Source organism: Callorhinus ursinus, unplaced genomic scaffold (genome assembly GCF_003265705.2).
Source record: "Callorhinus ursinus isolate GAN/ISIS: 27379988/994484 unplaced genomic scaffold, GSC_fseal_2.0 scaffold10, whole genome shotgun sequence".
Lineage (NCBI taxonomy): Eukaryota > Metazoa > Chordata > Mammalia > Carnivora > Otariidae > Callorhinus > Callorhinus ursinus.
The window spans coordinates 73,290,364-73,307,687 of NW_027397072.1; the positions used below are offsets into that span (position 1 = coordinate 73,290,364).

Genomic DNA, 17,324 nt, shown 5'->3' on the forward strand with positions numbered 1-17,324 from the left:
CGTGAGGGGCCCAAAGGAGTTGCCAGGCGATCCTGTGAATACCACTCCCAGCCCGCCAGCCATGGCGCCCCTCCATACACCACAGCAAGCCCCAGGCTCCCCTTGGCCTCCTTCCCTGGTTGCTGACCTCTGCAGGGTTGAAGGTTCTCCAACTGTGACATGAAGGTTCTACAACCCTGATCGTCCATGTTCACTCCACACAGACCATAAAGCATTGCTATTTCAGGAGCCATCAGAGGACTCCACAGTAAGGGCAGGCAGCTTGGTTGGTTTTTTGTTTTTTTGGTTTTTTTTTTTTTTTTTTTGTCATGCTGGTTACCTAGCAACGCAGCAATGTGACTGCTGAGGAGACCAAGAGAAGGAGAGACCTAAATCATGTCATGGACCTCATCCTTTCTTCCTGCAGGCTGAGGTGTCAGATGTACACACATCCGCCCGGCCACACCTTTGGCACAAGTGTGGGGACAGAACCTTGATTCCTACCTTGGGCTTTGGCAAAGGCCAGCTCTGGCCACTCTGCTGGGGGGCGCTTCCTGGGCCAACCAGGCAGACTGAGCTGGTGTGCAGGGTTCCTGAGGGGGTGGACAGTGTGCTTCCAGAACAATCTCCTGCTGCACCAAATGCAGGCATGGGTATAACCCAATGTCTCCAGCCTGTGCAGCCTCATGTGTGAGGAACTCACTGATTGCCCCAACGCCCTACCTGTAAGCCCAGCCTCGTGCCCACCTTGCTGGTCTGTGAAGGAGCCAGGCTGGGACACCAACTCCCTGGACCCTGGGATGTGCTGGACTGCATGTAGACCTCTCTGAGCCTGGCTCTTCTCAGGAGGGAGGCTGAAGATCCCATACCTCCCAGGCTAACACCTTCTCCCTCAACTGGGGAGTTTACTGGCGCACCACCAGAGATTAAAGCTAGCTTCTGAGTATCCTACATTCTTCTGAGGAGGGCTCCCCAGCTTTTCTTGGGATCTCAAAGGGGTCTATGACTCACAGAAAGATTAGGACCACTGCCCTGGCCCTGGGCCTCTTCTCCTGGCCCATGCTCACTATTGTAAGATCAGAGGTTCTTTGTTTCCCAGAGGCAGCAAGAAGCTGTCATATGCCACTGTGAGCTGTCTGTCCAGGCTCCATGTGAGCTCCAGCCCCACCTCCTTCCCTTCCTCAGGCCTCACTCTATCTGCAGCCTGAACTCTCCCCCGGCCTTGGCAAGACCCTGCTGAGCACAGAGCCAGAGTAGACCATGTCTGTGCATTTAGGATGCTCTGGTGGGTGGTCAGCGTGATGGGGGTGGGGAAGAGCTTTGGGAAGGCCCAGTGAGGGTTGGGGGGTGGGAGGCTCCCCACTTGATTCTCACTATACTCCCCTGGCTCCTTCCCACCAATCAGGCTGCAGCACCGGCTAGTCTTCCTCTTCCCTGCCTAACCTTTGCGGGGGTGGTGCAGGCAAGCCGAGGAGGGCCCTCCTCTGAGCGGAGCTGCAGGGCTAGAAATGGCTGGTGGCACAGATGGGTGGTGGGGGGGCAGGAATTCCCTCAGCCCCACAAAAGGGCCCTGGGTGTTTACAGCTCTTGGAACGATTTGCAAGCTCCTGCCACCTTCTTTCCTGCATTCATAGCATCCTTGGCTCTAACACCCTCAGCACCCAGCTCCGGAAAGGTTTTCCTTTCATGTTACTGCCGAAAATAGAGGCTTATGTAAGTGTAATTCTCATCAGGGAAGAAACCAGGGGGTGCTGGAACAGGGCTTGGTGGGTAGAGAGCAAAGGCGGCCCCGGTGACCGGGGATAAGGCCAGTCCCCTTATGCTGGGTAGACAGAGCCTCTGTCCCAGCCACGCCCGCTGGCACAGTTCTCCCCCCAGACTCCCTTGTGGGTGCTGCTGCTCTGCTCCACCCTTCAACCCTTCCCCCTAGGCAGGTCCTTCCACGGGAAGGCCCTTTCCTGACACCACACCTGATGGGCAGGAAGAAAGCTACAGCCCAAATGAATGCGCCCCTCGCTCAGAACCCGTGTCCCATGCCTGTGGCATGCAGTTGCACTCTTCAAGTCACACGTGGAAGTGCTCTGTTGCCCCATGTGTGCACGTGTCCTAGGAGAAAAGCACCCACAGACCCACAGTTGCACACCTGTAACTCCCAGGTGAACACCAGATTCACACAGGGGTCTGTGTGTGACCCCCTGCGGGCCCTCACTCTCCCAGAGATGAAAATCCGATGCTGGAGAACATTTCTGACTCACCCCCGTGCCCTCTGCCAGGCCCCGGAAGGGACTGGAGGAGAGCAGAGGCCCCAAAGGCAGGTGTGCAACCTCCCCCACCCAACACACGCCCTGGTCTTACCTTCCCACAAGCCACCATGGAGAGGGCCACTTGGTACCAAAGGTGAAATTCTTCAAATGCAAACTTCATGGCTCGTTCCAGGCACTGAGGGGAGGGGGTCAGTCAGCACGTCGCCCCCAGGGATCCTCCCACCCCCAGCCAATCCAATACCCCCCAGGGCAATCACTGCCCAAATCACTTCTTATAGGAGGCTGCAGGAGGCCCATACTTGGTTCCTATCAGAAAACTCCAGGCATAACCTGCCCCTGCTAACGGGGCAGGTTATGCCGTGTGACCTTCTGCAAGTCTCCTACCCTCTCTGGCCCTTGGTTCCTACCTCCCTAACATGTGACTGCCTCACAGGGCGATGGGGAAAAGGGAATGAAATTGGGTCTGGGTTTTTAACATATAAACATCCCATAAAAATGGTAACTGGTATTTATTATTGTCGTGCATGGTACCACTCTCAGGTTTTTACACGTATTAACTTATTCACTCGCCCCAACAACCCTGGGAGGTGGGTTCTCCCATTATCCCCATTTCACAGATGAGGAGGCTGAGGTTTGAATGACTTCCCAGAGTCACAGGGCCAGTAAGTGGCAGAGCGGGCTGACTACAAAGCTGCCCAAGTGGAAAGGCTTTTCTCGGTTCTGCTGTTCTCTATGACGACTGAGAAAACTGACCGCCCCACCGGCCTGTCCGATCCTGGGCAGCCCCAAATCAGGGGTGGCCTGGTGAGATCCGGCAGACGCTACCAAGTGCTTCCACATGGTGGAGGCAGAAGCCAGCATGTGAGGCCACGACTTGCCATGGTCAGGCGGGGCAGGGGACAGACGTGAGGTTCCGGGACCAGACAGCATGGGCTTTAAGAGCTCAATGGCTGGGTTCACGTGCTGTCTCAGGTGCACCCCCTCCACCATCTAGGGCAAGAAACAACCTCTCTGGGCCTTGCCTTCCTCACTGGTAAACTCGAGAGAGCACCACTTCAAGAAGGTATCACCTAAAAGCACCTTGCATGGTGCCGGGTACAAGCAGGGGCTCAGCAGATGTCACCAGCTCTCCTCTCAGGGGCCCTCCTAACGGGAGGCCACATTTCCCACGGGAAAGAGAAGCTACTGCCAAAAGGCCCACTCCGTACAGGAGGGGCCCCAGAGCCACCTTTGATCCCAGCCCAGATGTGAAAACTCAAAAATGCGTGCATGCCATTCGCCTTGTGGGGAATGGAGAGAGGTGCAGTTTGGTGCCCTGGTGCCCCTGCCTTCACCCCAGAGAAGCACCACCCCGGGAGTGCTGCCCCACCAGGGTTTGCTCAATAGAATGGGCTTGCTCTATCCAGCTTGGGTGGGAGGGGGTCCAGGGCCCTGACACACACCAAGTTCAGAGCTCTACCAGCAGAGACAGTCACATCCAGTATCATCCACGTGGGAAACTGGGGGATGGATAATTTCCCCCTTGTGCTTCTCTATACAATGTCTTGTGTTCTTTCAAAAGAAAAACACATGAAAACGCTAGTAAAACAACCAAAACCAAAACCAAACCCACCCATCCTGCCAGGGAAGGGCAGCTCTCCCAGCCCTGGAGAAGGTCCTAAGCCTCATCTCCCAAGGACTGAGCTGTACCCCTTGGCGGAGGCAGGGAAGGGACAGTGGAGGAGGTCAAATGGTGGTTCCACCTGACTTCTGGGGGGGGGGTCGCTGTACCTCGGAGAGCATGACGTACTGGCCCCTCCTGCCCAGCGTGATGCTCAGGAGGTCATAGATGGCTGCAGCATTCCGCAGGCTCACCGCCCGGTCCTCCTCCTGCTCAGGTGCCCGGCTCAGCACTACATCCCGAGTAGCCTGCGGGGCGACGTGGTTGGGGAAGGAGCGAGGATGGAAAATAGGCAGCTGCCTGCCCCCAAGGCCCGGTAACCATTGTCCTTACACTGCTAACCCAGCCCGTGCTCCCAGAACCTGCCAGGGCCTTTCCGCTGTCCCCACGAAGGCACCCACGAAAGGGAGAAAACCTCTACCCATAGTCTAGGTTGGGGTGAGGGACCAGTTCCGAGGGCTCCTCGTAGTCAATGTTTTAGTCCGCAAAATCTCAAACCTATAGAAAAGTTGCCAGGGTGAGGGTACTGACCACACGTGCTTTGTTGCTCTCTAATATATGATTATAAGGATAGAGTCATGAAGGTAAGATGACCCTTGACCGCTATGTACAACCACAAGAGGAATACCAGTATTTCAGGAAACGTAAAACGGACACCTCTACTATGAGCTCACAGTCAGATCTCCCCCCTGCCCACCAATGGCCTTACTAGAAATCTTTTCGTCCCAGAACCCAACCCAGGACCTGGCCCACATTCCGGGGCCGCGTCTCTTCAGTCTCCTCTCATCCAGAAGGGCCCTGCAGCCCTCGTCTTTCAGACACTGGCATTTTTTGAAGATAGAGGCGACAGGTTCTGTGAAACAGCTCCTTGTGAGCTTGTAACTGTCCACTCACAGAGCTTCAGGTAATATCTGGAAGTGTCTAGATGACGTGGGTGGCTCTGCTGCTGGGACTCGCAGGAGGGGAGCTTGGGCTGTGGCCCCTTGCTATCCCTCTGATAAGGACCTCCTGGCCCCATACGTCCTTCCCGTCACCCCCGTGTTCAAACCAGACCTGATCCCTGACTCCTTCTCACCACAGAACTCTCCTCTCAGAGTTCCCTAAGAAACCTCTCCCATAACACATGGCCTCTGTGCTCGGTGTCCAGCGCTCAGGAGTTCAGTGTTCAGAGCTGCCAGGTAGCTGCTGGGCAGGGGGAGTGGGGGGCCTGGGGGAGCAGGTAATGGGAAAATGTGCTCTAGGAGTAGGAGATTCTGTACAGTCCGAAGCGGGGAGCTCTGTATCACCAAGCCTGAAATCTCCCCACTGGGGATTCGGGACCCTCTTATTCTGTGGCCTATGGTCCCACTCCCTCTTGTAAACCCATACTCTGGAGATAACACTCAGGCCTGGGAGTAATTCAACACGAATCGTAGGGTCCCTGAGCTGAGCAGCCACAGGGCAGTGACCAGGCTAGGAATGCTCTATGAACGAACACACACACACACACACACACACACACACACACACACACACCCGCCCACCCCGAGGGCTGTATCTGAGCTGAAGCGAAGCTCGGTTCCAGCCAGATGCTTCTCTGCTGGCTACTCCCAGTAGCCCTCTCCCTCTGTAGTAGGGGCTGAACCCCCTTTTGTGTGTTGGGACTCACCCTCTTCTACTCCCCCACACAGGACCTCAGAACCAAGGATGCTGGGATAAAAAGGAGCTGCTGGCCCTTAAAACCAATTTCTCACTGTCAGACCCAGATCATCCTTCCTGTCCACAGATGGTCTTCAAAACCTCCTTCCAGGCAGGATTACGAACCCCTCCTCCCGGTCAGGGGCTGAGGCCCCCATGGGTGAGGGGCCATAGAGGCAGAAGAAGCCCAATGGCCTTCAGACTGCAGGATCTGAATGTGTCCTGTTGTGCAGGCCTGAAGTGCGTTCCAGAGGCTTCTGGAAGCCAAGATACCTCTGAGACCCAAGGAAGTGACTCACCCACGGGGGCACTTCCGGAAGGCAGGCCAGCAGCCAGGGGCCCTGATGGGTGCCCCTCCTGCCATGGCAGGCGAGGGCTGCCACCACCCCCATGTCCATGGACCCGCCCCAGGAGAAGGCACGGGATGTCAGGGGATCCCCAGAAAGGATGAGCGCCGGTGCCAGCCTGATAAACAAGAGCTGGTCGGGAACTCTGAAGGGTTAAGGGGAGAGAAGTAGAGAGGGAAAGTGCCAGAGAAATCCCACTCCTTCCCAGTGAAATCCACCCACACAGGCACCATCAGGAAGAGAGAAGAAATTCTGAGAGGCTTGGCAGGAGCTTCCTGACAAGGCGGAGTAGGAACACAAAACTGGCCATGTACCTCCCCGCCCCTCCACTTCCAGCCCTCCCCTCCAGAACTCCCCAGCTCCGGCCCGCGAGGGTGGGGCCCCGAGAGGCGGCCCGGCCAGGCAGCCAGGACAAGGGTGGGGGCAATGAGAGGACACAAGGTCCGGTCCTCGTCCTCAGGGAGGGGGCACTGGAGCCCAGAAGCAGCCGCAGTACTTGTGCTCAGTGCAAGGGACCTAGAAACCTGGTGGGAGAGAGGGGTCCTGATGGAAAGGGGACAGCGCAGGCAGCCTGCAGCGGGGCGGTGGGGGCGCTTTTCTGTGGGGTACAGGGAGAAGCCTGGCTGGGCATATGCAGGATCTGGGAAGCTATCCGTGCAGACTGGTCTTATTCTGGGGATGGTGAGCAGCGAGCTGGGACCGCGGGCCTCAGCTCTGGTTGGCCTGTCCTTGAAGAGTAACCTATGCAGACCCCAACTCCCAGCCCCCTCCAGACTGCTCCAGCACAAAGTCAAACCTCCTTCTCTGTGGCTGCCACGAGGCCTGGCCCACCACCTGGCCAGCTTCTCTCCCAACCAGCTCACGGTCCCCCCCCCCCGCTCCACAGAACGCCCCGCAGCTCCCTCTCCGCGACAGGGACTGTCTATGCCCTCGGTCAACCTGGATGCCTCCTGGCTCCTCACAGCTCAACTCAGGTACCCGTCAACCTGACCGACCCTGCCGGGCAAGGCTGCCCCCCTTGTCCTCTCCTCGCATGGGGCACATAGCCCAGCCCCTGTATACCCAAGAGTTCCCTGGTTCTTGGGGCAGGGACATGCCTCACTGTCTCCACACCTTCCTTGGTCCATGTTTGTAGAAGGAGCGATGTTGAGCAAGATTTCTGGGCTTGGTGCGGAAACGTTCTCCTCTTGCCTTCAACCTTGACCTTTAAGACAACAGTAGTATCTCTGACTGTGTGCCTAGGGCTGGATTTCCAGCACTGGGCTGGGATTAAGTCAGAAAACCGGAACAGAAGTGAGCATGTACTCAGCCTGGGGGCTGGGCCTCCCCAGGAGGCAGACAGCAGGGAAGAGGTCTCCTGGGTGGTGGTGGGGGGGGGGGTTCCCCAGGAACTGGCCTATGTCAAGAGGGAAGCAAGGTTCCCCAAAGGAAAACCAAAAGCAGAAGTTTGCCCTGGTTGCTAGGGCTCTTGGGGAGGGCTGTGGTAAAAGGCTGTGGTGGTGTTCGCTGGGTGGGAGAAGGGGCAGAAGGAAGGAAGCTGTGGGGGCTAGTGACGCGGCAGGAATTCACGTGCAGCACTGAGGGCGGGGGCCTCAGACACTCCGGGGGCTTCGAGTTGCTGCCCACGTGCCCCGGGTGTCCTGTTCCCTCCTCCCCTGGGCTCACCACCCTCAGGCCAGCGATGCTCCCAAATTCACCAGCAGCCTGCCTTGAACTAGTCCCAGCCACTCTTTTCCTCCACCATTCAAATGGCCTCGCTAGGAAATCCCTCAGATCAAATGCAGAGAGAGAGAGATGAATGTGCCTATGACCTATAAAGCACAGACGCAGACACTGAATATTCTTCTTACCACCATCATCCTTACTCCTCTGGGAGTAATCAAGACTCTTCTCCCCTCGTTCCTCCCTGCACCATCTCCAGGCCCCCACCTCTGGGGATGCCTCGCCCTTGTTTGGACCACACATTTTGTCCTAGGCAGGGCTCCTGAGCTGTATGGCTCCTAACCCAGGCCCTCTGGCTGTCCCCCCCAAGTGCAGCCTCCTCCAAACTGAGGACACTCACCCCAGGCCCTCTGCAAGCCAAAAGAGGAAAATCCAAAAAAAAAAAAAAAAAAAAAAAAAAGGCATGCCCCTCCCTACCCCCCTCCTCTAACAGCTCATCACTGCCAGTGTGACCCATATCAGGTCTTGGGAGAAGGATCCATGAAGCAAGTCTAGGGCCTTACAGGAGGGCTGGTGGGGAACTGCCATGTCCCCAGGCTGGCCAGCCCATGTGAAAGCCAAGGCAGGCAACGCTCCCTCCAACAGCCATCCCTTATGTGTGCCGCACATTGGCTTCTGAAGGTCACATCCGTCACATCTCATCTGGACTCACAATAACCCTGCGGGGGTGCAGGAGGAAACCACGATGCCCTCTTTGCAGATGGGAAACGGAGTCCCAGAAAGTGAACTAATTGTGCGAGGTCCCCGGGAGGTAAGGCTGCACCTTCAAAGGCCAGTCCAGGATGGCTTCTACTGCCTCATGGGCCTCTCCTGGTCCCGACCCTCTGCTGACTACGAGGCCTCAGACTGCACTGACTTTCATTTCCATCCAGCCCCGTTTCTCCTTTCTAATCCTCCACACAAGCAGGGTGAGAGAAGAAAAGGGAGAACTTGTGGACTACTTTGCAAGTGGCAGCTCATAATGACCTCATGTGCTATTGTTCTATCTCACAGATGAGAAGACTGAGGCCCAGGGAAGCTCCCCCAGGCATACAGATAGGTGGGACCCAGCTTAGAACCCGGACATTCTGACTTCACCCCCAGAGGCCTCTGAAGAAGTGTCCAGTAGCCTTGTCCATGCCATCAGAGGCCCCAGGATGGCTCTGCTTATATGGTAACCAAAGCAAAACACCAGGCTGGGCCTTCCCAATCAGGGAAAAAGCCCCTTGGGCAATGTGTCCAGGGCCCTGCTCCGCCCTGTTCTTAGACACAGCTGCTCTACCTTGGCCAAGCACCCAGTCTCAGGGCCTGCTGCTGGCAACCCCCCAAATCACCCCAGAAAGGAGTTCCCCAGCAGCATCTGTGACTGGCACCTGCCCCTCTCCAGAGGGCGCCGTCATGTTCCGCTCCTGCTGTCCTGCCCCACCAGCAGACGGAATTACCATGGCTTGCAGGCTGCCAGTCCACAGAGCCAAGAAATACCATGCTCAGTGATGTGGCCCATCCACCCAGAGCCCTGGGCCAGGCCCACGCCGGCGCCCACTCTCCTGCCATATCAGGCTTCGGCGGCAGGAATCACACCCTCTGGCTCTTCCTGCCAGCAAGGGCGAGAGGATCTCCCACCTCTACTGAACCTCCTGTTCTGAGCTTTCAGCAGTAGCAGACCCTTTACCGTGGCAGCCTGCAGCAGAGCAAACGAGGTGCCAAAAGCCAGAACAATCTGTGCTCCTCTGCCGAGTCCCAAATGGAACCGAGCCCAAGAAGCACTTTTTTTTTTTTATGGTATCCTCAAACCAATTTTTCTCCCAACCTGATCCGAGCCTGATAATTCTCTAAAATGAATGAATCGGAAGCAAGCATTTATCAGGACAAACAAACCCGTGTTGAACATCTCTAATGTACCAGGCACCTGGGTGGTTTGTTTTCTGGCTTTTGCTGTGCAGAAAAGCCTTATTAGCCTCATTTTACAGATGAGAAAACTAAGGATCAGGGAGGGAAGAACCTTGCCCAGGCCCCGCAGACTGGGAATGGCAAATTCAAGGCTCAAACTGCTGGTGTGACACTGGACATGGCACAGTTCACCTGTAGGCTCCAGTCCCCAGAGGCTACCCGTCCACCCCACTCTCACTCAACAAAGGACCTTTGGGGCCTTTTAGTTCCTGAGCACCTGATACCAGTAGCAACTTCTCCACCAGCTGAATGAAACAGGGACCCAAGGACTCAGTCTGCCTCTGCATATATTTTTATGCCTAGATGAGTATTTTAGAAAGGATCAAGACTTCTGTACTTCCTGGTTCTCCAACTGTTTGAGAAAATCAGACTAGTTTTGATACAGCGTTCTTTAAAAACTAGAATATACACTTGGGGTTCAGGAGACTGGGGTGATTCCTTCTGATGTGAGGACGAGGGTTTCCTCCAGGTCCCTGGATACATCTCCAGTAGGTGGGAGTACATCTGGGACGGGGGCAATGATTGAACGAGATGGGATGGATGGACAGATGGATGGAAGGATGGATGAGCAAATGGGTGGGTGGATGAATGGCTTTTAAAATGTCCTTTTGGCCCCAAAGACTCAAAACTAGGTCCAAAACACAAATCTTCTTCAACCAGTTATCACTTGCGCACGTTGCATTTCTGTGACAGCATTTGTAAGGTTTCTATTTACCTCTTGAAACACAAGGATGTGGGGGGTTCTCTATTCATTCTGATCATGCTCGGTTAGCCTGTAACAAAAACCATATCCAAGGTAACAGCCCCACACTCAGGACTGCTCGTAGGCTACTCCTTTGAGTTCTAAACCGCAAAATAGGGGCTGACATGCTCAAGAAACCTGCACAGGTGCTCCAGCGATCCTGGAGGTGGAAAGCTTTGATGATTATGTTTCCTGGGCCTACTGTGCTGGAGTAGCTTTTACCGCAGCATAATGGATTCTGCAGGTATTAGGCAAAGCTAAGTAGCAGCCAAGGCAGCCAGCTGCTGTTCTAGAGGCTTCTCCCTATCAACTGCGGCCAAACCCAGGCAGCCCCAAAGGGAGATGAGGAAAACCCTGCAAGTACCTGGGGGCCAGGCTGAGCCCCAGGGTTCAGCGAAGGGATCAGAGCCTGGGAGGCGGGCACAGTGGTGACTACACCTGACGGAGAATGGGACCCGCAGGGAAGGAGGGTATGAAACGAGAGCAAGAGAGAAGCCAGAGGCTAACTGGTCACTCTGAGAAACAGCTCCAAGCCACTGAGGCCAGATCCAGATCCCAGGAGGAAAGCTCTGTAGAGGAGACTCCAAAGCTTTCCCCCCAATTCCTGAAGTTTCTAAACGGGTGACAGGGGTGTGAGCAAGAGGAAACAAACCAGCAGGCCCTGGAGGAGTGCCTCCTCCCGGCCCAGTGCACAACTTCCTCTGCTTTGCATGCTCAGGGAATCCCCAAGACGCCGCCTGGCAAGCCGGCCCGCACCCTGAGTCTCTGGGACAGGCCATCAAGTCACACAGCCTCCTGCAAAAGGGCAGGAGCTGCTAGGAGGGAAATCACATATTTAGGAAAATTCACCTTGGCTCCAAATGTGGGCCGCCTTTTAGTAAAAGGCCATTCTCCACTCTGAGATAGGGGGCAGCTTGAGGGTTTGGGGTGGGGGCAGGGGGGATAACCTAACGGAAAGGCATCTGAACTCTGGTCCTGGGCACCCAGATAGGGCAGAGGCCACGGAAAATGGCTGGGAGAGACAGAGTCCAGCCTCAGCCCCCCTGCCATCTCACGCCAACAGGCATGTCCCTGTCGAGAAAGCCCTCCCTGAGCCTCGTTTCATTTGAGTCTCAAAATCACCCCCTTGGCCCTTTTATAGATGAGGAAACTGAGAACCAGAGCAGCTTGGAAGTGGCAGAATCGGGACTGCGGTCCAGGGCTTAGGCTCTGTGGCCCGTGCTTTGGAAGCTATGTAGGGAGGCAGACGTGACTTGAATCACGGCTGTGAGGATTATTAGTATGTGATGTTGACCAAGACAGATACCTGTCCCGAACCTTACTTTTCTCATCTGTAAGATGGGAACATATTAGACTGAAGCGTATGAAATTGTTATCTGTCATATGGCTCAACATAAAATGCCTCCCTCTATGAGATCATCAGCTTGGACTCTGGCAGAGAAAGGACCTAAGGAATGTTTTCAGCTTTCACCTTTTTACCTCCCACCTGTAATCCTCAGCACAGGGAGAGGGATTTCCCCAGACAGGTGACTTCAGTGGAGTTGCAACTGAGGGTGTGGGTGGGGGGATGGCTCAGGTGTCGGGGGAGGGGGGCAGGGAGGGGTACCGGTCTATGTCTGATGTTCCATCGTGAGAAACCGGGGCCCAGTCTGTGGTCAGAGTGGGGGCCCATTTTCTGTGAAAAGTGCACTGTTCTCCCGTGAAAATCAAATCTGGCACTCGGTATTTCCATCCTCACCTTAGGCTAACCAGTTAGATGCCCGTCCTTGGAGCAACCACTTTCCCCCTCACCTGCATGACCCTGTAAACCTTTTAGTACCACAGCCTATAGCTGACGAAGGCTATGACCTCTCGCCACCCCAGTCCAGTGCCCCACATCCTGCCTACGTGCTGACGGGCCCACTGACGTGGAGGAAACCCGCTGACCAAAGCACTCATGGCCCCAGCTATTCAAGGGTATATTCGTTTCCATCTGTTCGGGGACCCAGCTCATGGGGGCTTGTTTCTTAAACTCCTACTTCCACACACTGCTCTCAGATGTGCCAGTTTAGCAAAGTTAGTTCTCAACCTGGGGGGGTCCCCAGCTCGCAAGCTCTGAGAGGCCCCTCAGTTAGAGGGCTCAGACCCAGCCTTGGACTCCTCTGCAGCACGCCCCCACCCCTGGCTTCTGCGGCTCCTGCACACCCCTCTCCGCCTCGCCCAGACCAGTCCCGGCCATCCTTCTTACCACTCCCTGGACCACACCCCTCTCCTTCACTGAGGCTCAGGGCCCATGCGTGCATGTGTGTGTGTATGTACATACATTGGTGCGTGCTTGGCTCATCTCCCCGCCTGCCACGGGAGGAAACGGGTCTCGTGAAAACAGCCAAAGAGCACTTCATGCAGGCTGTGTCCAGCATGCTTTACCCCTCCTCTGCTTTACTTTTTTTTTTTTTAAGATTTTATTTATTTATTTGAGAAAGAGAGAATGAGAGACAGAGAGCACGAGAGGGAAGAGGGTCAGAGGGAGAAGCAGACTTCCCGCTGAGCAGGGAGCCCGATGTGGGACTCGATCCCGCGACTCCAGGATCATGACCTGAGCCGAAGGCCGTCGCTTAACCAACTGAGCCACCCAGGTGCCCTGCTTTACTTTTCCATAGCACTCAGACACTAGGACCCTGGATAATGTAGTCGCTAATTAATTTATTGTCCACCTCCCTCACTAGAATGTAAGCTCCATGAGGGCAGAGACTTTTCTCCATTTGTTTGCTGCCGTGTTTCTGGCTTCTAGCACAGGGCCTGGCACAAAGATGGTAATAATGAACTGGGGTGTGAATGAGTGAATTCACTGAGGCTCAGAGGTTTTAGATTTGCCGGTGGCCCTCAGCTAACAGTGGTAGAACTGGAAGCACCTGCCCCTTCCACCCCCTCACATCAGTCCCAGAACCAGCACAGGGCTGCCCAATACACACTGCTGACTCACTGATAAGCGTCTTTTATAATCCTGGAAGAGATGTTGGGGACTCCCAACTCAGTCCCTACTCGGCCTCCCGAAGACAGCCTTGTGCATCAGACTCAAACCTAGGAAGTGAGCCTCACCCCTGGGGCGGGGGGGGGGGGCAGATGCAAGAACCTTGCTTCAGGGGCATCTGTGGGAGGCTGAGCTGGGCCAGGACTTGGCGGCCTGTGCCTGAGTCCCCGCAGCCCTCCTCCCACCAGGGCAGAGAGGGAAAGGCCTGGAGCTTACCATGGACTCACTGATGAGCAGCAGCAGGAGGGCTTCCTCTATATTATCCTTCGGGCAGTAGAGGCTGAAAGACACAGACGGCAGCACCACCTCCAGCACAAGCCTCCCCAAGCACAGCGGCTGGCCCGCCACCCCGGCCCTTCGGCCCCGGAGTCAGCAGCGGCCCCGGTAAGGTGATGCCCTCCTGCGTAATTCACAGACACCGGATACTACCTGCAGCTCTTTCTCAAGTCCCAGAGTTCTGCATCTGAAAGGCTGGGGTGAGCGGCGGCGGGGCCAGAAATACTGCAGATGCTCTGCGGGAAGAGATGTCCCTTCCAGAGCCCGGGGCTGCATGACACAGCCGGGGCAAGGAGCAGGGGAGAGCCGCTCAGATCCCGTTGTCAATTATTTAACAAATAAGAGAGGAGGTATATGCAGACTAACAGGGAAGGCAGGTAACCTCCAAATAATTCGACCTTTGGATGCCTTCTAGAACGCTCCTCCCAACCCCTATCCTGAGACCGTTTTCCCTGGTCTATTTGCCTCCTGCGGATAACTGAAGAGCCTGCCTGACAGTGAGCTCGGTGGCAGCCGGGGGAAAGTGCAGGGCAGAGGGAAGGGACGTCGGAGCCCCAAGTGTGGCATGAGACCGGCATGGTCCAGCAGAGCTTACTTGTCTCCTTCGTAGAGGTGAGGTTTCCGCAGGGCCTGCGTGATGAAGGAGTTCTCCTCCTTGCTCATGAACTCAGGCAGCGGGTGGGACAGGGGGCTCCAGTAGCACTCCTCACTCAAGGAGTGTAGCAGGACCCCCGCCAGATGCTTGGCCGCCATCTGGCAGAAAGGGAGGAACTCAGACCCAGAATGCCCCCCACCCACCACCCGGCCAAATCCGCCAGCCCTGCAGTGCGCTGCCCCTTCGGAGGCCGACCACTCCACTCCACTCCCAAGGAGCCCCCTTGGGGGGGCTCTCTGTTCTCTCTGTTTCCAGCACTGAGGCCACCCCACCCCTTCTGTTGGTTTTTGATGGCTTCTACTTAATCTTCTGTCCTCTGTCCTCTCCTAGACGGGAGGTACGTTTCCTCCTCCTCTGGCCCCAAGGAGCCCCCAGCACAGCTCTGAGTATTTAGCAGGCCCTTGCAGAGTGTGAAGCCACTGGCCTGGGCAGCGCTCTCAACCACATACCTTCCTGATACTTGATCAAAAATTCTAGAGTGAGAAGCAGCTGTGGCTCTGATTTGGGGTGAATTAAAGCCTAAGAAGGTAGGCCTGAATTGGGGCAGGAAAAGGAGTCCAGGTTATTTATTAAAATCATAAACAATCCCTAAGAGTTAGCCTACCACCTTGCTAGGAAGGGATGACATTGGGTTTTAACTCTGATCTAATGCTAGGGGCTCTGTGCAGTGCTGAGATAGGGATGCTGAGGGTGCTTCCCGGGCTTGGTGGGAGAGAATGCTGAGCTCGATTAAACAATGTCTGCCATGAGCACAGACAGGGAGAGGAGAAGCGTGCATGTAACATACTGTCATCGCTCATTCAGAGGCTGCCTGCTAGCGCTTCTGTTGTTTCCCACTGAAAAGTGGCCCCTGTATAAGCCAACCACAGCCAGCCCCCAGCCCCGAGGCATCGCTGTGTTACCACTTTGAAGTTCTGAGTTGCTTTGGTCTCCACGGTGCGTAGGACCTCCCGGAGCTCTCTCATCCCTTTCACGATGTTCCTGGGGGAAGACAGCAGAAGCAGGGTCATTCCCAGCCTAGTTCCCACACACATCATCATCAAACCTGCAGACTCAAGCAGGAGCCTGCCCATTTGAGCTTTACTTGAAAACACTCAACTGGAATGAAAAGGTCAGAGCTGTGACACCAGGATCCTAGGAGCCCAGGACACTGTCGATCAAAGAACAGGAAGGATCCCTCTCCTCCACAGCCCCCCAGGAACCCCGGCTTCCAGCTCACCACCAGAAGGGGACCAAGATTGAGTATTTCAAACAAGATGTCATTTGGCCCAAAAGCCTTGGCTGGTGTCAGACTGACTTGAATCCCCCTCAAATTTTCCATCTTCCCCCAGCACATCTGGTCAACGCTGGGGTCCACCCTCACCTCTCAGTCCCTGTCACCAGGGCCCTGGACCAGCCTGCATCACCTGGGGCCTGGATAACCACAAGGGCCAGTCTCACCTCCCCATCAACCCCTGCCAGCCCTCTCGGCCCCGAAATAATTTGCAAGCTTTTTTAAAGTGTGACCCAGAATAAAAAAAAAAAAAAATACATTTTAGATTGTAACGCAGTATGCACACACTTTCCTTACATAAAACGGAAGCAAGTTTCTTGACACACTACTTAGCTCTAGTGTGTGCGGGCCACTCTGGTGTTTCCAATTTGACGTCTTGCTCTGTTTTTTAAATTCTGGCTGAAGCCCACTAAACAGGTCTTGCAACCCACTGATGGGTTGTGGCCTGCAGTTTGAAACACTGCTCCACTGCCCCTGGAGGGGCCTGTATGCCTGACACACAAACGTTATCTTTTACCACACCCACACCCCCTCAAGGCTAGCCCCTCTGTCAGCACCCCCAGGGCTCACAGAATCCAGTCTAGGTCTTCACAGTGGTGTCGTGGGGCTGGCGGGTCTGCTCCTCGCCCCTCACCCATCTCGTCTCCTGCCACTCAGGTCCTTTTTGAATAACCGACCATATGACCTATGTCAAGTCTTGTCACAGACTCCTCCCACTGCCTTAAACAGCCCTTCCGCATTCATCCTCAGAAAGCCTTTCCAATAACACTTCCTCCTTGCAGCCTTCCCAGACCCTTCCCCACACTCGCGCCTCCAGCCTGCGTCCCTCTTGCACCCTGTCAATTCCTCTTTTGAAGCATGACCTTGCATGGTCGTTTTCCGTTTACGGGCTGACCCTTCGTGCACCGTGCACTCGGAGGGCAGGGCTCCTGTCTTTCTCCTGAAGCTCAGCACTAGCACAGCTCCTGGCACACAGCAGGTGCTCAGCAAATGTTTGAGCCCTGCCTTCCTCCTTTGCTCTGGGGGTTCCCTGGATCACAGCTCACAGGGGAAAGCAGAGGCCGCCAGGTTGGCAAATTTAGAAATGAAGACCACACAGACAGGAGAAAAGCCAAAGGTGGCAGCCAGGAAAGTTCCAGGTGCCCCTCCTGCATCTTTCAGGCACAGAACAGATTCCTGGGGGCTTTGGGGCCTGGAGCCATAAAAGGACAAATAGGCAGACCAAGTCCCTGCCTTCTGGGAACCTCTGGTTTCAGAGAAGAAAGCAAAGATGTGCAAACTACCAACGTTATACACACAGACCCTCGTTTGCAGGGCTGAGAATGGAGACAAAGACCACAGGGATAGAGTCAGAGGCACAATGACCTTTCCCAGTCTGTCCAGAGCTTCAGAAGAACCAGGAGGGGCTAACGGGCCAGGGAACCACAGGTGTCCTGAGAGACAGTTCAAGTGTGGGCGCGGCCACCGATGCCACGAACTGAGGACGGGCTCGCCTCCCTGGGCTGTGCACGGTCTCCTCCTCTCCCAAACCGGGCCTTCAGTGTGGACAGCGTCTCCCAGACTTCTGTCATCTGCATCCCACGGTTACAAGTTTTGCTCCTAGCTGCACGTCATCAATGTTTTTTTTATGCAACACTTTTCTTTACATCTTCTTTTTTACTTTAGGCGATGTATCTTAATCAAAAACACCTGGAATCATGGATTTGGTGTGCTAGTTTTTTTTCTTTTGCCAACAGATATTAAATATAGAAGTACTTACAAAAAGTCAGTCTGTGTATCACTCCAAACCA

At 55.2% G+C, this 17,324-nt stretch overlaps 1 protein-coding gene across 3 annotated transcripts in view; it reads right to left on the reverse strand.

The window, feature by feature from the left end:
• TTC7A (tetratricopeptide repeat domain 7A) overlaps window positions 1-17,324 on the reverse strand; it is a 116,270-nt gene that overhangs the window by 57,961 nt on the left and 40,985 nt on the right. The window contains exons 1-6 of one of the 3 annotated variants that reach the window (XM_025868875.2): window positions 16,105-16,222; window positions 15,164-15,242; window positions 14,202-14,359; window positions 13,547-13,610; window positions 4,014-4,151; window positions 2,335-2,418 (exon numbers count right to left, since the gene is read on the reverse strand). In XM_025868875.2, coding sequence (XP_025724660.1) covers window positions 2,335-2,418; window positions 4,014-4,151; window positions 13,547-13,610; window positions 14,202-14,359; window positions 15,164-15,242; window positions 16,105-16,172 — 591 coding nt within the window. In that variant the 5' untranslated portion in view covers window positions 16,173-16,222. The other 2 variants (XM_025868876.2, XM_025868873.2) reach the window with 2 other exon arrangements.